At 40.0% G+C, this 21,739-nt stretch overlaps 2 protein-coding genes across 2 annotated transcripts; both read right to left on the bottom strand.

Moving 5' to 3' along the window:
* Positions 1-10,826: 10,826 nt before the first annotated feature.
* On the bottom strand, positions 10,827-12,960 carry LOC124358577 (piggyBac transposable element-derived protein 1-like). The gene is made up of 2 exons (XM_046810880.1): positions 12,325-12,960; positions 10,827-12,013 (listed from the first exon to the last, which is right to left on the bottom strand). The coding sequence occupies exons 1-2, from the start codon at positions 12,467-12,469 to the stop codon at positions 10,827-10,829; spliced, it is 1,332 nt and encodes a 443-aa protein (XP_046666836.1). The 5' UTR covers positions 12,470-12,960.
* Positions 12,961-19,929: 6,969 nt separating this feature from the next.
* On the bottom strand, positions 19,930-20,583 carry LOC124358576. The gene has a single exon (XM_046810879.1). It carries the CDS (start codon positions 20,581-20,583, stop codon positions 19,930-19,932), a length of 654 nt encoding a protein of 217 aa, XP_046666835.1.
* Between the last annotated feature and the right edge of the window lie 1,156 nt (positions 20,584-21,739).

Genomic DNA, 21,739 nt, shown 5'->3' with positions numbered 1-21,739 from the left:
CTTTTTTCTTTTGACGAGCTCCTTTTTGCAGATTCTTTTGCCCAATTTTGTTTCTTTATTATCTTCCAAACTCATCTTGATGGGGGTGCTGGTGCTCGGTATTTCCAATGAATACAAACCATATAAGAAGCGCAAAGCTTATGGAGAATAGTCTGCCAAGTTGGTTTCCCGCCAAAACGAGCTTAGCGCGTCCGCCGCTAGAAGCGCTTGTTTCCCCCTCTTTCCCTCTCGCTCTAGCTTGTTTTCTCTCTCTGTCTAACTGGCCGCGCGCTGTCTTCTCATTCGCTCCCGCTCTGTCTTCTGTTTCACTCTAGCTCGCCACGCCACGAGCGCCCTTCACGCTGCCTAGCGGTGGACGCGCTAAGCTTGCCAAGTTCAAATAAAAATTGGCAGACTTTTTAACATTGGCTTTGCGCTTCTTATAAGGTTTGTATTCATTGGTATTTCCGAATGCATGTTTTATTCGTGTCGTTGTTGTTCTTATTGGTATATTCTGGAATGGGAGCGACTTCCTTGAATGGTACATGTTCAGTACAATTGGTTGAAGTAGAAACAACAGGTGAGGCAACAAAGCACGTGCTTGTAAAGGAATATTCAGCATCGTCCATTACAACGGGTTCTTGAAATTCTTCTACTGGAGTAAAGTCCTCTTCAGAAAAGTTACTGAGTCTCACTCCTGAAATCTCGAACTTGTTAATGCTAGTACTGTCGGATTATCCTGTCGTTAGCTTTACCTCGGGATTTATTTTAGTGATCAATTAAATCCAATCGTACCCAGCTACGCCTTGCTCTCTATTAAAATTGTGTTTAACGTGATTCTTTTTGGCGAACTCAAAAACCAGACGCCTCAATTCTATATGGGTAACCCTGTAAAAAGGTTTGATAGTTTAATTACATTGTCGTGAATTTCTTTTTCTCGCTCTAGGGTGAAAATATATTTTCGTCCAAATGCTGGAAATAAATCTCCATTGTCAGCTATATTTAATTTGTCCCGTAATGTGGATTCTGGAATTCCTTCCCGGTGTTTTTTATGGAGCTTCCAGTTTTAATGGCTTTCAGTGCCGATTGTAGTTGATCAGGAGTCGAGCTTTGACGCTGAGTTGTTCTAAGATACGTCCTCGGTATCTACAATGATTACGAGAATTGTAACCAAAATTCTTACAATTTTGAAGCATTCGGAGGGAAACCGCACATGGCGGCAACGTTCGCGTAAATACCCAAGGACAAGTGCGCGGAATAACCCCGAGTCGACACTGCTAACCTAACACTTGTTTACTCTTTATAAGGCAGAGAAATGTGGGACACATATAAAGTAGAAAATTGAGATTCCTGTTATATTAGACCCCAATAAACACAAAAAGTACCTTTTATGAAAAAAAATTTTACCCGTGTTTTCGAGAGTGGCAATATGACTTCCACTGCCCGTCTAGGTGCTAAGTTAGGTGGCAAACCTGATGCCACTGCCTTATAATGCTTATTACAAATATATGGAAAGAAGATTGGACACATTTTATAAACCCTGTATATAGTTATAATAACATATATTTATTGAAAATTTTTGTATTTACTCGTATAAAGAACACAGTGATACATTGAACACAGAGCACTTTATTTTTGACCTTTTGTTATTTGTCTTCGAACTACACAACCGGAATCTTTTGTATGTCTCCAGTTCTTCGGGGAAATGACTGCCTACATTCAGTAACAGCACTTCGTCCGGCACTCCAAATTCTTTCGTGTGGCTTGATTTGGATGATGGGCTTAGAAAGCTACTACTTGTACTTGGGCGTCTCCTGGTTGTAAAATTTTCGGTCAGTCCTTGGCCAAGTAGCCTTCTGAACTGCATTTGGTTCTGGGACTGGCGCTTTTTTGTGGACAGCGCTGTACAGTATGAAAGCATTCACCATACAACTCTCAACCAAAAAGTTAAAAAAAGTCGTAACCACCATCTCCCCAGACTTTCTTGAAATCTGGTAATATAGACCTTTTTTTTGGTCGAATCGATCGACCCCGCCCATTCCTTTGGTGTACTCTACAATATGTTTTTGGACAGTCCACTATATTTTAGAACCATCCTTTTGAGTTCGTTGTGCCTGGGATTATTTCGTTTGGCATGAATGCAGTGGAGCACACAGACACTTGTTTGGTGTCTTGCCATTTTACATAACTTATGCGGTTTTTACTGACCACACTGAAGAGGATTTTGTCACTTGTTTCTTTTCTCTTGCAACTGTTGGAAGGCCTTTTGCGGTCTGTTCTTACCGTCCCAGTGCAAAGTATTTTAATCAGAATACACCTTTCCATCAATGGGAAAGAAGTAAAAAAAACGTTATCAAAAACTACATGGCATTTTGGTACCTCTAAGTTTCTGACAAAGTCTCTAAACAGCAGAACTAGCTAAACCCCCATAATTGTATTTCCAATCTTTATTCTTCAATATCAACGTAAATTTTAAGATAATAAATTAATTTTCCTGTCTAATTGTTAAAATAATAAAATTTGATTCCATTGAACAAGAATTTATGAATCTTTACGTTGAATAAAACACAAATATTGCACTATAATATAAAATATGATCGATTAATTATATACTGTACACAGTAAAAATTGTTTTTTTGGCAGTTTTTATCGGTTTTAATTTAATAACCTTTTGGCATATAAATGATTATAAATATTCTGTGTAATATTGTGTTTGGACTAACACTATAAACTGGCACCGCTCGGTGCCAGAGTGGGGTTTGCGGAAAGAAGAGAAAAAGCTGTTAAAAATAAAACAAGTAAAGCAAAACCCGACTTGATTATGTTTTACACATTAAAAAGTATACATCTTGTAAATCGTTTATTTTTGTATGGAAAGGCTCCGTGCAAGCCGAACAAACTGGTTTGCCACACTTCCCGCAGATGAGTATTGTTCGGCTCTTGCAACCTTTGTCACGGCATATGGAAGGATGGACACTTTTTGTCTTCTTTGGGTAGGCTTACTCCGTCATACGTGACTTCAGCGGCCATTTTGGTTGGAGCTTGTCGTTTTTCAGTGGTTCTAGAAAAGCCGCGTTAGTAGGTCTTTCTCGCTTTTTTACTGCAAAGCTTGAACCACGAAAGATATAGCTATAGCACCTTTAAAGTTCAGTAGTGGGTATTTCTTTCGTTTTATTTCAATTGTGTTTACGTACCATGCTTCTTGTCAAGTTCAGCCCTGATGGTCCTGGTATATCATTAGCTAATGGTTCCTTTTATACTTTTGAGCACAAGTTCTAGGCAGAGCTTCGAAAAGATGCAGCAAAATCTGTGCCAGTTGCAGTCACAGAAGTAATGGATTATCCAATTCCTTGAGTCAAGAATTCCATCACACCTTCTATGTCCTTCGATCATCGGAGTATCGTCTTTATCATCTCTTCCAATATTAGATCAATCTGAACCCGATGGAATATCAAGATCATTGAACGCCGCCTCCAATAACTTAGTCTTATATAATCTTCTGGCACTCAATTTCCTCATTCTTGACTGTAAATATAAATACATTATTATTAATAAGAATATTGCCTATATAGAACAGTATATAAAATAACAGTAGGCCTAAAAGCTAAGAAAGTATAAGAGATCATCCAATTTTACTCGTACATGACATAGTCCGGTGTATTGTACACTAAACGTCACGATTTTAGGTGACATTTAAGTACTTGCTTCTATCTAATTATGTATCTTTAATCTATACATTTCATAGGATAAAAATTATTTTTATTTACCATTACACACAAATAATCATCATAAAATAAAATATTCACAATGTCAAATCTCCCAATACTCGTCCAACAGATTTTCGGTGGTGAAAGCAAGAATAAAATTTTTTTTAGCTGATTACTTCTAATTTATTTTCTGGTACCTAATGTTTCACTATGCAGTAATAGTGTCAAAACATGTATCCAATAATTAATTCTAAGGTTTAAAAATTTGGCACCATACAGTGCCTCCATACGAGAAAAGGTTAATCCCAACCCTTTTTGGTAACATCTACATACATCTCGCCTACCGAATACTTCTGTACATCCTATCTATTTATTTAATTACAAGTGGGAGCTACTCCGATCCTTGGAAAATGGTCGGTTATTGACGTCTGATATAGTAATGTCACTATAAGTAGACGGTACAAGTACGGATATTCTATTATAGTATAGTCCTGGATATTCTAAAAAATATTATGATATACAATAACCATTGCATTATATGCAATTTCTGGAATAGTTCTTGTTGCTCTCCTGATGATGTCATCCTTATGCACATTGACCTGCGTAAATTAGGCAATAGGATAGGAGGTAATTCCAGCTCTTTTTATCTCTATTGTCTACATCTAGAGGTATTGTTTATCCAGCTCTCCAGGCATTGATAATAGTTCTAGTAGTAATTTTCCGTTTTTGTCCCTAATCACCTCGGCGTCCCTATTCACCCCGTAATACGGTACTATGCTAAGAACACAAGTCTCGAATGTTTTGAAAAGTTTAAGTGTTTTCAAGCATGAATGCTTACAATCACATTTGAGTGACTAAGAAAATTAAAAAAGTACAATTAAATTGGGAATTCACTTGTAAACAAACAAATTTCTAAATTTCTGAGTAGGGCTCTTTTTAATCCTCCTGGATGTTTAATCCACCCTCGAATGTTTTCTAGCTACGCCACTGAATGTAACGAGGGTACTTTGTTACATTAGACTTCCTTATGTCTTTTTGGGTCTTTCGATACTCCGTTGTATTGGTTTATTTGTATGTAGACAAGATTAATTGCCTGTCATTCATTAATTACGTTGTAAAATCAAGGTTTAATGAAATAAATTTAATTACGATGCATCCTGCAGCATCCAGCTTTGAAAATGTAATTTAAATATATGAAAGGGGTTTGAAAATACAGTGATACATTTTAATAGGTTTGCCAGGTACTGAACTAAATTAAATTCAGAGGAGTACAGAGCGAGAACACGCGGACTGCTCATTCCACGGGCTATCTGTAGTTGGCAGGAGGGGCCCCTCCATCCCCACTCTTTCTCTCCGCCTGCATTGATCACCCCATTAAACATACGCGTGAGGAGCTCGTCACTTACCCACAGCCCAGGCAACACAGTAGTATAGGGTTATAGGCTTGAAATGTGCAGCAAATACGATTCACGGAGCCTTTTATGAGTCCATTACTTGTGATCAAATCTGTTACACGCGGTCTGTGAAGCAGACTTGTATGCAGCAAATATGATGCATGTGGGCTGTAGCATAACCTTAAAAATATCAATCTGGGACTCAACCTAGCTGTACGAGGGGGTACCCAAAAAAAAAACCGGAATTATTTTATATAAATTATATATTATCAAATTTTTTACAATACGACCTTATCTCCTTCAAAATAATCTCCATTACAACTAATACACTTGTCCCAACGGTATTTCCATTGATCAAAACATTTTTTGTAGTCATCTTTAGAAATGGCTGCAAGCTCGAGCTTCATTTTTTTTCTTAACCTCTTCAACGCTGTCAAATCGTTGACCTTTCAAGCCTCTTTTCATGTGTGGAAATAAAAAAAGTCGCATGGAGCGAGGTCAGGCGACTAAGGTGCGTGGGGCAGCGGAACCATGCCGTTTTTAGCTAAAAACTGAGATGGCTGTGTGTGCCGGTGCGTTGTCGTGGTGGAAGAAACCAGTCTCCAGTCTGCCACAAATCGGGTCTTTTCTGGCGAAACACTGTTGCGCAATCTTCTTAAAATCTCCAAATAAAATGTTTGGTTGACAGTCTGACCTGGAGGAACAAACTCAGAATAAACAATGCCTTTAGCATCAAAAAAGCAAATCAACATGGTTTTGATGTCTGATTTGACTTGCCGACATTTTTTTGGACGAGGTGACTTCCATTGACTTGAGTGTTGCTTCATTTCTGGGTCCCTTTTCCAGAAAATCGGGATCATTTTCGAGATGTTCTTTCAGAAGGCAGCAAGTTTCAACTCGATGTGCCTTTTGATGGTCAGTCAGTTTTATTTTATGTTGTATTTTAGTGACATACATGATTAAAGTATTACCTCAACTTGTTCAGAAGTCCTTCTTTACATAAAAAACTATAAAATATTAAGATAAAATACCACAAAACTACTGGCATGCGTGGAAGGTAGAAACACACTGAGCGCTAGTTGTGGTGTCATCCGCAAGGGCGCAGCACTAAGCAGTAGTGATCCGCTATCAAAATACAACTACAAACTAACGTTTGGGTATTGCCCCGGTTTACCCTACTTGAGTTCCTTTCTGCAGGATTGACACTTTTCAGGATTTAGGGGGATACCCTCAAACAACTAAAGGTCAACTTCTAAGAACCGTTTGAGACGACTTCTGCATCGGATATTTCAGACGAGTCGACCGGACGAGTCACATTAGGAATCACTTAAAATAAAATATTCATAATTACAATCTCCATTATTCATCCAATAGACTTGCAATGGTGAAAGCAAGAATGAATGTAAACTTAAAAAAATATTTGAATCAGCTGATCAGTTGTCTGGTACCTAATATTTTCCCTATGCAGTAATAGTGTCAAAACGTGTATCCAATAATTAATTCTAAGGTTTAAAACATTTGGCACCATACAGGGCCTCCATACGAGAAGAGATTAACCCCAACACCTTTTTGGTAACATCTACAGACATCTAGCCTTCCAAATACTACTATATATACTATACACGTCTCTTCTATCTATTTATTTGATCAGATGTAGAAGCTGCTCCGATCCTTGAAAAATGGTCGGTTATTGACGTCTGGCCCAAAGTTCCTATAGCCATTGCTTAGGCTCCTACATTTTCATTTAAGTATGCTTCTACTTTATTATCTAGTTTCTGTACATTTACTTTCCAATGAATATTTTCTTCATTTACTCTCATCCTATTGTCTCTGAACAATTTTTAATCTAATTCACAATAACTACTACATGTGGAGGCTCTTTCCAGATTTTCAACATTCCTTCTTCTTCTAGGTTTGGTATGTCGTATTCCATTTGGATTCTAGTTAGGCTGCTAAGGAAATTTTTCTTCTGAATGCCGACCAATTTATATCCGTCTGGGTTCACTTTTACCACAAGTCCGTGACTTACTGACTTAGATATTGGTTTTGTTGGTAACTTTGTGTTTTTATTGAAACCGTTACAAACGGTTACAATCAGTGGTGTCACGGCAAAATTAGCAGTTCCAGAACGCACTTTCCTTAACCTTTACAAGTGAAATATTCTCTGTGTGTTTTTATTACAAGTTACGTCAGCAATCTGCATATTTTAAAATGTATATGCATTAATCAATTTTAATTGTGGAGTTCATACTTTTTCTTGATATTTTATCGCCAACTCTTCCGTCCAGGGAGTATACTAACTCGACCTTAGAAGTTCTTCCATCTGCTAATCGGAGAGTCGGACAGTTCTCTAGTGGCTGAGAACCAGTTATTCCGCTAATCAACCTTTTCTCATAAAAGGTTTACAGCGGCCCCAGTATCTAATAATGTAAAAAACAACCCGCCAGACAAGACAACTTCAAGGTGCGGTCGGGGGTCGGTCTTATTTTGGCTTTCCCCAATGTCTCCTACAAAGGTTCTAATCGATTAGCGCCACTTCTTCCATTCCTCGAAGGTCCTGTGACGTCTTCGATCCGCACTCAGGTGACCTCCGTCTGTCTGAGCCGGTTTTACGTTTCTCGACCTATAGTTACACTTTGCCTTCAAGACAGCCTTGACCTTACAATAAAAGCACCGTACGACTGAATGACGTCGACAAAACCTCGCGAGATGCCCACACTTCCCCAGCACGGATTCCGGTCGCAGTCCCATTGATTGACGTGCTCTCGGCGATCATCGCTATGGTCAAGCTCTCGGTTACGGCACCAGAGCCTTTTAGGCGTACAGCTAGAGTCGCTGTCATCTTATTACTACCGCCGGGCTGGAATCTTGGGTAAACTGTCGTTACAGAGGTTCATTTCCAGCCTCGGTTTCATGTACTTGGTTTAAAGCCGTTACATGAGGCCTGGCGAGTATATAGGGCTGCTCTACTACTACCGGGTTTAAAGTCCGATCGAATTTCCTTTTGTGAAAGTATGCGATTTCGGGCAACAGTCCGTCCTGGGTATGACGTTAAACTGCCTCTTCCCACCTAACCATTTCCTAATTCCTACCAAATCCCCCTCCAGGGTCTTTTAAGTACCCGTCCTCTGACCCTTCCAGTGCATGGCTCGCTGGGAGTGCTTAAGCCGGCACTAGCACTGCACTATCTGGTGTCGGTGAGAGCTGATGTGAGCTTGTCTCTGCCGAGGCGTAAGTCATGTACTGGTTCAGAAGCCAGCCACTTCGGTCCTTGGTCAGGAAGTGTTCAGTAGGCAGGGGTGTCGGAGCCCCTGTTGCCACGTGCGAGTCCAAGTTGTGCGCGTATTCCCGACTTGGTAATCGATGGAAACCGGGCCTCGGGGAACTGAGGTAGGGTTGTCCCCCAAGCTACGGTTTGTGGGACACCCGAGGGCATGCCCGCTCCCGGTGAATCGGCCCGCACTACTAAACACGATGCGCTGGTGACCTTATCTATGGATATTACAACCACACCACCCTTAGGGCAAGAATTTGGAGAAAGAGATCCTAATGATCCAGAGAAAAAGCGACAGTTGTCAGATTCTGAAAATGAATCATATATAAAACAAAGGAAAGTGGAAGAAAAAGTAAGAGCTGAAAATATGAACGTTCCAACTCCACTATATCTAATCGTTAGTCACAAGGATGAGGGCAAAACTCTAACGAAGGTTAGTCCTTTCCTTATTAATAAAGCTTTTGTTTCCTCAGGTGGTCAACCTAAAGCTGTGAGCAAATTAAGGAATGGAACTATCTTGGTGGAGGCTGCGAACCACATCCAAGCCAAAAAATTCCTTCAGATGACGAGTTTTTTCGATCAGGTGGAAGTCGTCGTTCAACCGCACTCCTCACTGAACACCTCCAAGGGGATCGTCTTCTGCCGTGACCTGATGGAGTGTAGTGAGGAAGAAATCAAGGACGAGCTACAATGCGAAATGGTAACCGATGTGGTCAGGATGCTTCGGACGGAGAATGGGAGAAAGGTCCCTACTCCTGGTCTAATCCTGACCTTTGCATTTCCCCAACCGCCAAAAACTATTAAGGCTGGATATTTATCCCTGACTGTACGGCCTTACTTCAAAAATCCGCAACGGTGTTTCCGTTGCCAGAGATTCGGGCACTCTACTAAGACGTGCTCGGGCCCTGAGACATGTTCCCGTTGCGGCGATGAAGGCCACCAAGAAGACGGATGCAAGAACGACGTCAGATGCGTGAACTGCAAGGGTAAACACGCGGCGACCTCTAAGGAATGCAGAGTTTACTTAGAGGAAAAGGAAGTTTTGAAGATTGTTACTCTAGACAAACTTTCCTTCAATGAAGCCCGCAAAGAGTATAGGAGAAGAATCGCTCCAACCCCTAAAAAGGGAGTCTCGTACTCCGAAGCTGCTTCAGCCCCAGTCCAATCCACACAGTGCCCGTCATGTACCGCCTTGGAGGTTATGGTACTCAACTTAACAGAGCAGGTTGCTGCTTTGGTTAAGCAGCTTGCAGCCGGTACCGGACAACATCCGTTGGCATCCAGTAATCCTTCCCAAGCAGTCCACACGCCCCATATTAAGTCCAACACACAAACTCAAGCTCGCCCAACAGCTACTTCTACTTTCAGAGACAAGGTTCAACAAAATAAGAAACCCGCCTTGTCTTTGGAAGAGAGGAAAAAACTCGCCGACAAATTAAAAAATAACATACAAACAAAATCAGAAACTAGATCTAAATTCCTAGTAAAAAAGACTAATCCATCCTCGTCCAGATCCTCACAATTATCGCTTGATGATGATATGGTTGAGGACCCTTTGGAGATGCAGACGGAGTTCCAAACTGTTCATGGTAACTTCCGTCCTGTGTCTAAGCAAAGAAAAAAAATTACGATGAATTAGCACAAAATAAAATATATAATATTAATATATGCTGTTACAATGGAATATTAATGGTTTGAGAAGCCACTTTGAAGACTTAACCTCTTAATGCCCACTACATGATGCAGTATATAAAAAAAATTATTTTATGCTAAAAGTTACTTTAAATGGTACTTAGATGACCTGTAATTTTTTTCAGATTTTTAAATTTACTATTTAACCAAATTTTGGGTAAGTGCCAAATCTGGCACATTGGGCAATAGAGAAAATAGTGCACTTTAGAGAAAGTAAACAGGACATAAGAAAAACTAATAGTATATTGCTTCATAATTACAGTATATTTAGAATTATAAGTAAAACACATTACTACACAGTATAAGGAGCATCTTACAAGTGGAAATCCACAAAACAGTTCTTTCCTTTGTTTAGGCAGAGGTGAACTTTACACTTTTCACACATAATGGATGATTTCTGCTTGCAGAAGGGATGCTTGCATCTCTGCCTATCTTCGACAACAGATGGCCAATGTCCAACTCCATCTTTTCTAACATCTGGTATAGGGATATTGACACATGGACCTTTCTTCTTTTTCTTTGAAAATTCGTTCTCTACCCTGTCTGTTGATGGCCTTCCTCTTTTTATTGGGTCAGCTCCTAAGTTACAAAGAGACTCGGCCACCTCACACCGGAAAGCTAGCAAATCCATTACTCCCTGCTTAGCAATTCCATTATGTTGACAGTCTCGTCTGAAGAGAAGCCATCCATTGACAATACTTACGTCAACAAAGTGGAAGAAAAACCTCAAATAAAACTTCCGAGATCTTAGATTAATTCGGTAGTAGCTGATAAGTCCATCTAGAAGGTCCACTCCCCCATGAACTTATTGTATGTTGTAACGATTTTAGGGCAAGTGACATCAATCTGCTCACGACCTTTAGAGTCAAAGCGTTGCACAGTGTTGATAGGGCAAGCAGACTCAAAAGTTGACGCAAGAGACACCCCTCGATTGTCTAACCATTTTACAGCCCTAATTTTTACCCCATCAATTGTTGCCTCTTTTTCCTCATAAGACCCACGGCCTTTCTTTTTCATTTCTTGGTCAGATGAAAACAACAAGCCTGGAAATCGTCCTAGTCGAATGGTCCCGAGGGATTGGAAACCAATATTTGCTAGAGTCACTAAGAGAGCTGGTGATGAGTACCAGTTATCAAAATAGATTAAGAATTTGTTTTCATTACGAGGCAAGTGTTCAACCAGTCGTAAAACAACATTTGAACTAGCTCCAATGTCAGGTAGGGAAGTAGCAGGTAGTATGCGACCAGTGTAGATCTCAAAATTGTGAATCAGACCCTTGCTGTCACAAAGTACAAACAGTTTGTATCCCCACTTGTGGGGTTTCATCGGGTTGTACTGTTTTAGTAAAGATGTGCCTTTGAAGGGCACAATCTGTTCATCAACACAGAGCATTTGTTCCTCAATAGGAATGTTTTTGAATTTGTTTTGAAGAGCATCAACTAGTGGGCGGATTTTAAATAGCCTATCTTTGTTTGGATCATTCTGTAATGGCATGTGATCATTGTTATTGAAGTGCAAGTTGGCCTTCAGTTCCTCCCATCTGTTACGTGACATAACATGTGCAACCTTTTCTACTCGTGTATTTCCATTCCAATACATCCTACTCCTAGGTAGACCATAAATGCTCATGTAGATGCAAATGCCTATAAACTGCTCTACTTCCTTCTCTGAGGTATTCAAGGGTTTATTCGGATTTTTTTGGACACTATACAAGTTTGACTGAGTAGCAATCAAAGTTAAAAGGTCATTGTCAAAAAAATCTTTGAAGTAGTCAACTGGAGACTGAAGTACATGTTCGTTACTTAATTCTAGCATTGGCGGAGAAGGTTTCTCACTGTTATCTGGATTCACTTCATTCCAAGCAGGTGCTGGTTTTTTTGGAATCTTCTTTTTTGTGGCTGTAGACGTTGAAGGGATGTTCTCTTCGTCTTCATCTGTGACATCACTGGAGCTCGCTGCATTGTTCACTGAAACAAAACAAACTCGCTGTTGCCTTGCTTTTTTTCAAACCACAAAAAAGTATGTATTTCACACTAAAATAAATAACATATTGAGGTCTTTACTAGTATATAACAGCACCGCTGAAACAATTTTCTATACAGCCTAGTGTAACATAATCTGAATTATCCTAACCGTGTGCATTAAAAATGGTGCTGTCATAACAAGAAAAGACATATAATAAACAGAACATAGCCTATTAGTATTGAATATAAATTTAGATTAGTAAGTATGAGCCTAACTAAGTTAATTATGGAATTAATGGTATAAATAAACTTACAAAATAAGGCTAACTTGTTCTTTTTGTCACGGCCAGGGGTGTAATCTGGATCCTCATCTGAGTCATCCACCAAACTGTCTTCACTGTCATCGGGGGGTAAAAGCGAAGTTGTGTTGTTATGTCTTCTTAGTCGACAATGTGACATCTGACAAAAATAAACATTGTTGTACAAAAAGCTTGTAGGTTGACTTTAATGCCCAATGTGCCATTTTTGGGACGAACTGAAAAACTGCAGTTTTACAGTTGTGCCCAATGTGACAAATTTGGTACAAACCTAAAAAGCATCATAAAACATAAACTAGACATATTTTATGAACTAAAACTACTGTAACACACTTTCAGTTAACTATGTAAACTAGACCATATTTTATAAAAAGGGTACTTACTTTTTTTCTGCTAAATACAGGTATGAAGACTTAGAGGTTATGAAGAATTGGTGTTTACTGTGTATGGTAGATCTGCTCACTGGCTGTAGTTCACATAACTGCCACCAGGCAACAGCACAGTACAGTAAATTATTGAAAATAGTTCCATATGTGTCACAATGGGCATTTAAGGTTGTAATTTTCATTCTGACACTATACTACATGCATAAAATGGGTATGTGACAAATTTGGCACAGTGGGCGTTAAGAGGTTAAAATTACTTATAAATACAAGAAAACCTAAATTTATTTGCCTACAAGAGACAAAATTGTCTCCTCATACTCGATTCAAACAAAATGGTTATGACATCTTTCGCTTAGATCATCACCAACAAATTGCCTGTGGAGGTGTGGCTATTCTAGCAGATTCTTCTGTTAATGCTAGAGCCTTGAACATCGTCACAAACCTCCAGGCAGTAGCAGTTTCAATCGACGTTCCTTTTAAATTAACCATCTGCTCCATATATATTCCACCTTCCCCTTTTGATTTATCTCTTGATGATCTACGTGACCTGTACAGCCAACTACCTTCTCCTTTCTTGATGGTTGGTGATTTCAATGCACACCATCGCTCTTGGGGTTCCAGCCATTCTGATCGGAGGGGTAACATGGTTGCGGGATTGTGGGATGAAGTGACAGCGGTCGTTCTCAATGACGAGTCGGCCACTTACATGTGCCCTAGGACTGGCATATGGTCGGCAATCGACCTGTCAATCTGCAGTCCGGTCGTGGCAACTCGAGTGCATTGGTCCGTACTTCCCGACCTGTCGGGGAGTGACCATGCGCCCATTGCCGTGGCTTTTCAATCCTTTCCGTCTTCGACAGGCAGGTGTCCCAGGTGGAAAATTAAGAGGGCTGACTGGAACGAGTACAAAAAGAACATGGTTTCTCAAACTAGTAATATCGAACTAAACGACATAAATACAGCCACTGAATTATTTGCATGTAATATTATAACATCCGCAGAGCGGAGCATTCCAAAATCCTCAGGTTCACCAAACAAACGCCAGGTTTCTTGGTGGTCTGAAGAATGTTCGGCGGCTCTAAAGGAACGTCGAAAATGTTTAAGACAGTTCAACAGATCACCGAATGAAGAAAATTTAAGTAGGTACAGAAGAGCACGGGCAAAAGCAAGACAGGTTTTTAGACAGAGACGGCGGCAGTCCTGGTTGGACTACACAGATCTAATAAAACGAACAACTCCTGCATCTGATGTTTGGAGGAAGCTTCGATCTGTTTGCTGCAAGACCCCCCCACCTTCTCTTATTGCTCTGAAAAATGGTACCGATGTGGTAACTGATCCCTTGACAGTTTCCAATTTACTCGGCTCACATTTTGCGGAAATTTCAAAAACGTCATCTTACAATAGGGAGTTTCAAAATTTCAAAACAAATACAGAAAGACATCCTCTAAATTTAAATATCAATAACAACTCTCCTTTAAACCTTCCCTTTACCATTGATGAACTTGATTCATCACTAAAGGCGACATCAAATTCTGCTCCAGGTCCCGATAACATACATTATGCTATGTTGCGGAACCTGACGGAGGATGGAAAACAAGATCTTCTGAAATTATATAATAGAATATATTTAGAAAACACATTCCCTAATTCTTGGCGTCGTTCACACATTATCGCTCTCCAAAAACCCGGCCAAGATAGAACTTCTCCAGGAGCCTATAGACCAATTTCGCTTACTAGCAGTCTCTGCAAAGTATTCGAAAGGATGGTCAACAGACGTCTTGTTTGGTTTCTTGAGAAAAATAATCTTCTTTCACCCTCCCAGTGCGGATTCCGACAAGGCCGGTCTACTAGTGACCATCTACTTGCCTTGGAATCGGCAATCCTGAATTCCTTTATTGAAAGAAAACAGTTGATCGCGGTATTCTTCGACATTTCCAAGGCTTATGACAAAGCTTGGAGAAGGGGGATATTAAATGCTTTAATATCTTGGGGTGTAGGGGGCCACATGGTTTCTTTCATACAGGGCTTCTTGTCGGAAAGAACCATACAGGTCAAACTTGGGAACACCATTTCCGATTCCTTCACGCTGGAAAATGGTATTCCACAAGGTAGCGTTCTAAGTTGTACTCTGTTTGCCATTGCAATCAATAACATATCGTCCTGCGTTACCCCTCCTGTGCGCTGTTCTTTGTTTGTAGATGATTTCTCTATTTACATCTCTACAAAGAAGCTAGCGGTGGGGGAGAGAGCTTTACAGCTTACCATCAACAGGCTTGAGCAGTGGTGCGGAGTTACAGGTTTTTCTTTTTCGCCACCTAAAACAAAAGCCATCGTTTTCTCCAGAATGCGTACCGTTGAGCAGCCAACGCTCTCTTTGCTGGGTCAGAGAATTACTACTTGTGACAATATCAAATTCCTGGGTCTCACATTTGATACCCGGCTAACTTGGGTGCCTCACCTGAAAGACCTAAAAGATCGATGCGTGAAGCGCTTGAACATACTGAGAGCTTTAAGCGGAACAAAATGGGGGGCTGACAGGACATGCATGCTCAGGTTCTACAAAGCCACCATCCGTTCCTGTATAGATTATGGATGTCAAGCATATGGGTCCGCAAGACCCAGTGCTCTCAAAATGCTTGACCCAGTCCATAATTCTGCTTTAAGACTGGCCACTGGAGCTTTTCGATCTTCTCCTATTAATAGTCTTCTCGCAGAAACGGGAGAACCCCCTCTTTCGCATAGACGACAACAACTGTCCCTAAACTATGTTCACGCTCTTTCAGGGAAGCCAGAAAACCCTGCGTTTGAACCGGTCCTGCGAAATCCACTCTATAATTCTTTCCTAGCGAGACCAAATCTTCCTTCACCCTTAGGCGTTAGGGCCAAATCCTACGCTTATGAAATAGGCCTAAATGATTACCAGTTTAAATTCGTTCATCAATGTGATATCCCACCCTGGAGCGTCTCAATGCCAAAAATTATTTTAAATCTCTCTAAGTTTAAAAAAGTTTCCACTCCAGAAACAGTCTACCAACAAGAATTCCGTCAAATACTAGGCAGCCTCGCACCTTGCGATGTTGTCTATACTGACGGGTCAAAGGAACGTTGTAGAACTGGATGTGCTTTCGTCACTGGGGTTAGACGATACGGGTTTCGTCTCCCCAACGACTCTTCCATTTTCACGGCCGAATTAACAGCCATCCAAAAGGCCCTAAATATAACGTTTCCTATGACAAAAAAATTGGTTATCTGCAGCGACTCCCTTAGTGGTATACAAGCCATCAGCGACATGTTTTCAAAACACATCATCATCCGCGAAATATGGCACTCTTTGTCGTCCCTTCAGTCCAAAGGTGTTGCTGTCTTTCTTGTCTGGGTACCTGGCCACATTGGAATATCCGGAAACGAGCTGGCAGATAGAGGAGCCAAAGAAGCATTGGAACTCCAGCCTTACACCGCACGGATAATTTCCTCCGACATTATTCCGGTAGTGAAGGGCAAACTGAAAGCCAAATGGAATACCGAGTGGCAGGCAGTCGTTAACAACAAGTTACGTCGTATTAAAGACTGCGTTGGACTCTGGGAGACAGCGAACCGCCCGAGTCGTCGTGAGGAGGTTGTGTTGTGTCGCCTGCGGCTAGGCCATACGCTTCTCACACATGGCTTCCTCATGAGTAGAGATGATCCTCCGGTCTGCGACACATGTGACACTGTTATTTCAGTTGAACATATGCTTGTTGACTGCCCTCGCTACTCGGTACATAGGCGCAACTCGAATCTGCCAGCTTCGTTGAACGATATTCTCTGCGACGACGAGACGGCAACTCAAACACTTTTATGTTTTCTGAAAGCAACGTCGCTGATGAACAAAATATAGTATTGTGTTAAGTTTATCTATTCCGATTATCGGTTGTTGTTAATATTTATTAATTTATTATTTAATTTTTATTTATTATTATTATGACAGCTGCCAAATTAGCCCCTTTACAGCTACCTTGGTGGTAGTAAAATTTGTTAAGTTTTTACAGTTTATTTAATTAATGTTATGTACCTTGTACTTATTTTGTTCTATTTATATTTTTAGCCCCTATATGGGTTAAGACCTCTTTACAGTCTTTCCCTTGTTACATGTATTGTTATCTAGTTCTAAGGTTATTTTAAATTATTTACTCAACTACTTGCTTTCATTCCTATTTATATTTTTTCTTATAGAATGTAATCTATGTTTGCCTAATTGACACCACCAAATACGAGTAGGTGCCAATTTTCTCTTGAGGGCGATGATAACCGCTGCGTTTTTCGCCCCTTATATAAAAAAAAAAAAAAAAAAAAAAAAAAAAAAAAAAAAAAAACAATCGGGCAACAGTGATACCAAAGGTGGTGGTCGAAAGCTACTCTTGTCCTTGACATAGGTTATAAGGTGTTTTCTGGTTACCAACCCAATAAAGTTTCCGGAAGATCATTGTTCCTCTTATGACTTCCACCGCCAGCAGCAGAGGAAGACGTGTACTGGGTACCAGTCCAATAAAGTTTCCGGAAGATCATTGTTCCTCTCATAACTTCCACCACCAGCAGCTGAGGAAGACGTGTGCTAGCTGTTTTCTGGGTACCAACCCAATAAAGTTTCCGGAAGATCATTGTTCCTCTCATAACTTCCACCACCACCAGCAGAGGAAGACGTGTGCTAGCTGTTTTCTGGGTACCAACCCAATAAAGTTTCCGGAAGATCATTGTTCCGCTCATGACTTCCACCACCATCAGTAGGGGAAGACGTGCGCTAACTATTTTCTGTGTACCAACCCAATAAAGTTTCCGGAAGATCATTGTTCCGCTCATGACTTCCACCACCATCAGTAGGGGAAGACGTGCGCTAACTATTTTCTGTGTACCAACCCAATAAAGTTTCCGGAAGATCATTGTTCCGCTCATGACTTCCACCACCATCAGTAGGGGAAGACGTGCGCTAACTATTTTCTGTGTACCAACCCAATAAAGTTTCCGGAAGATCATTGTTCCGCTCATAACTTCCACCACCACCAGCAGAGGAAGGCGTGCGCTAACTATTTTCTGTGTACCAACCCAATAAAGTTTCCGGAAGATCATTGTTCCGCTCATGACTTCCACCATCAGCAGCAGAGGAAGACGTGCGCTAACTATTTTCTGTGTACCAACCCAATAAAGTTTCCGGAAGATCATTGTTCCGCTCATGACTTCCACCATCAGCAGCAGAGGAAGACGTGTGCTAGCTATTTTCTGTGTACCAACCCAATAAAGTTTCCGGAAGATCATTGTTCCGCTCATGACTTCCACCATCAGCAGCAGAGGAAGACGTGCGCTAGCTATTTTCTGTGTACCAACCCAATAAAGTTTCCGGAAGATCATTGTTCCGCTCATGACTTCCACCACCATCAGTAGAGGAAGACGTGTGCTAGCTATTTTCTGTGTACCAACCCAATAAAGTTTCCGGAAGATCATTGTTCCGCTCATGACTTCCACCATCAGCAGCAGAGGAAGACGTGTGCTAGCTATTTTCTGTGTACCAACCCAATAAAGTTTCCGGAAGATCATTGTTCCGCTCATGACTTCCACCATCAGCAGCAGAGGAAGACGTGTGCTAGCTATTTTCTGTGTACCAACCCAATAAAGTTTCCGGAAGATCATTGTTCCGCTCATGACTTCCACCATCAGTAGGGGAAGACGTGCGCTAGCTATTTTCTGTGTACCAACCCAATAAAGTTTCCGGAAGATCATTGTTCCGCTCATGACTTCCACCATCAGCAGCAGAGATAAACCTGTGTTAACTATTTTCTGGGCATCAACCCAATAAAGTTTTCTTATATCTGTATTTCGTAATAAAGAACATACACTTTATTAATCTAATTACTACCCCCGAAAGGTGACATCTTTGGTGACAAAAGAAATTTTCACACTCAAACTTAGCCAATTTGGTTTCGTAAAAAACCCATAAGTTTAGTTTCGCTATTTCAAATTTCAATTTTCATTGAATTTTATACATTTCAAACTCATTATTCTATAAAAACTTCATCCTTTTTTGTAAAGTAGTGAATATTATAAAAATATTTTTTATTAATTTTAAATTGGAATAAAAAATGGACCTCATTTTACTTCAAGTGCATGCTTATAATATATTTTAGCTCTCATTTAATACTTTGTTAGTAAACATCTCTACTAACCACACTCTAAAAACTCATTAACGTTGAGAAATTTTATAAATTTAACACTTTCATACATGCACATCTACACTAAGTGTAAATATGATTATCAAAATATGACTAACATGATTCTTCATGTGGGGCTGAGTGTTAATCGTCAATTTAAATGTATTTAGAGGAGACTGAGAGAATTCCGCGCTCTTAAGGAAGGACATTTTTCTGACCATATTCTACCTGACACTAGTCTCCAAATTATATTTTGTATAGAGTAACATACAGATGAAATAATTAGTCTGGGCTCGCGGCTCTGGCACTACAGCCGTTCAACTAAGGTTCGGCTCGCTCGAGGTTCTATTTCGCTGTCACGCGCAACGTTTCACAAAACTCATTCCATTCAACACATGAAATGAGCATTTTGCCATTACTTTATAGTAATAAAAGTTATATCAAATTAAAGAACATATTCTTGTCTGTCCAACCAATACATATAAAAAATGTCAATTCTAAAATAATAATGTCTAAATTAGTAAAAACCAAGTACAGTTTTAGTTTGGTTAATTTTATGACATGAAATTTTCGCTCTGCGAGGAAGTTTCTTATTATTCTGTCAGTATCAAACTTCCCGTAGAAAAGTTTTAGAAAATCGATTAAACTGCATTTTTGTCTAAAAAACTTTTTTCTACGACCCCTCATTCCGGGGGAAATTAAGCGTTATCTTAATATTTATAAACACTCGGCGCGCGAGCTTCTCCCAGTCTCAGTACGGTCTTCAGTTCTTTTAGCGTGAAAGCAATGACATTTTGGTTTACCTATAAACCTCACCTAATATATTTTCTAGGATAAAATAAGGATAAAAGTTCAGTTTTAACATTTTAAATCTTAAACTGTCTTTAAATGGCTTAAATATTAGCTAGATCCTTACATAATAGAATAGAACAGAACAGTGTTGTATTCAACATTCTCCACAGTTTTTTAATGACAGAAGTAATTTAAAACATGTTAATAAATAATAATAAAATATGCACAAAGTTAATACATACGCTTCAATCCAAATCTTCAATCCCGCTCAAGTCATTTGTCGCGTTTTCACTGCTTTCAATGTCACTGCTGCCGAGTGAAATGATCATTGATTCCACGAGATTGTCGATTTGGGGCTCAGCTGAAGCATAATCATTTTCAATTTTTTTCACGTGTTCGCACTTTCTGGCCCATTCCTCTGCACCTATAAGTGAAAACTTTTCTTCCGCTAAAGACTTAATACTTGAAAAACCGCACTGAATATTTCTACTGGCTACGTAGTTTTTCACTTCAGCCCAAATGAGTTCAATAGGGTTTAAGTCCGGGTGGTATGGTGGGAGCCGAAGCACAACATGTCCTCCACTGCTGGTCACTAGTTCATCAAGCTCATACCTAACAAATCTCGGTTTATTTAGGAGAATAATCCTGTACAGCTCCGGGACTAGCAAATCATCCGAAAAAGGTATTTGATGTTTAGAAAGCCAATCTTTCATCAATTGTTTCTTACTTTTTGAAGTAGGTGCTTTGTCTTTTTGTACATTGTGATAGGGGGCGTTATCAACAACAATAACTGATCTTGGTGGTATGTTAGGCAGAAGTTTTTCTCTCATCCATTTCATCATTGATTCCGCATTCACGTTATCGTGGTAATCACCCGAATGACTCGATGCCTTCCACATTGTCAATGCATTGGAAACAAAACCAGCTTCACTTCCTGCGTGTATCATGATCAACCGTTCCCCTTTCGAAATGGGAACACGCATTCCTTTAGTTGATTCGTCAGACCACGATGAACTTGACACATGACTTGTCAGTATATAAGACTCGTCTAAGTATATAATTGGACGTCCTTCATCTCTGTAACGTTTGAGTGCTCTTAAATACGAAATTCTTTTTTCTCTTATTTCATTAGTCTCGATCAAAAGCTTGCGGTTATTTTGTGTCCTTCTCTATCGAAAACCAAGTTCTTTAAGAATGTTGTTGAGGCTTGATTTTGATCCTTTAAAGTCGATCCGCTGTTTCAATTCTTCATGTAACAAAGATACAGTTGGTAGCTTGTTTTTTAGAAGATGGAACTCGTACACAACTGTAGCTACTGCTGTTCGGACACGGGCCTTTGCCAAGGGAATACTTAAAGTTTTTTCACCAGCCTCCTTTTTCATGAATGTATATACATTACTGACAATTTCACGACTTTGACTATGCAAAACTCTACCCTTCAGTTTTGATTTCACGCGGTCACAAATATTGCTTATGAAATAAGCTTCTTACTAAAACAAAATAACACAATACAAAAACACTGAACGTAATAATTATTCACAGTTAACTGCACACAGTAAATACACACAGCTTAGAACAACTCACTGTTAAAACTGAAGTTTAACGATGCTCACTCTATGACAACAGATGTCACACTGGTATTATATTGTTTGGAGGGAAGGTTTGCTGGAGGGAAAGATGAGTCACAAGTCAGCCAAGCCCTTCCGGCTGGCCCGACCTTGAAGTCCGCCACCGTGGCGCGGGCGTGATGTTTTCAGGAATGACCGGTTCACACACCCCTCTTTCCCCCGTGCCATAGCCTACCACCGACCGGCCACGCGCCCAGACTAATTATTTCATCTGTACATTAGCTTCAATATAAAAATTCCAATAAGCTGTAAATGTTATAGTTAGAGAATAAACATATCTAACTAATGCCTTGGATGGCGCGGTATTCCCCACGTCTTTGGGTAATACCGCGCAGAGCTTGGGGTAATTAAGTGCATGTATTTTTATGCGTGTTAAAAATAAAATTACCCACCAAAATTAGTTTGTCATAATTTATTTACAAAATTA

Source organism: Homalodisca vitripennis, chromosome 3 (assembly GCF_021130785.1).
Source record: "Homalodisca vitripennis isolate AUS2020 chromosome 3, UT_GWSS_2.1, whole genome shotgun sequence".
NCBI classification, from domain to species: domain Eukaryota; kingdom Metazoa; phylum Arthropoda; class Insecta; order Hemiptera; family Cicadellidae; genus Homalodisca; species Homalodisca vitripennis.
Note: the sequence above shows the minus strand (reverse complement) of the source record. Positions and strands in the feature narration are given on the sequence as shown.

Excerpts from the sequence above, each read along its gene's own strand:
- LOC124358577 (XM_046810880.1), bottom strand. The coding sequence starts at position 12,469 with ATGTCACATTGTCGACTAAGAAGACATAACAACACAACTTCGCTTTTA. Across the intron at positions 12,014-12,324 it reads GAACAAGTTAGCCTTATTTT|TGAACAATGCAGCGAGCTCC; the intron begins GTAAGTTTATTT and ends GTTTTGTTTCAG.
- LOC124358576 (XM_046810879.1), bottom strand. The coding sequence starts at position 20,583 with ATGTGGAAGGCATCGAGTCATTCGGGTGATTACCACGATAACGTGAAT.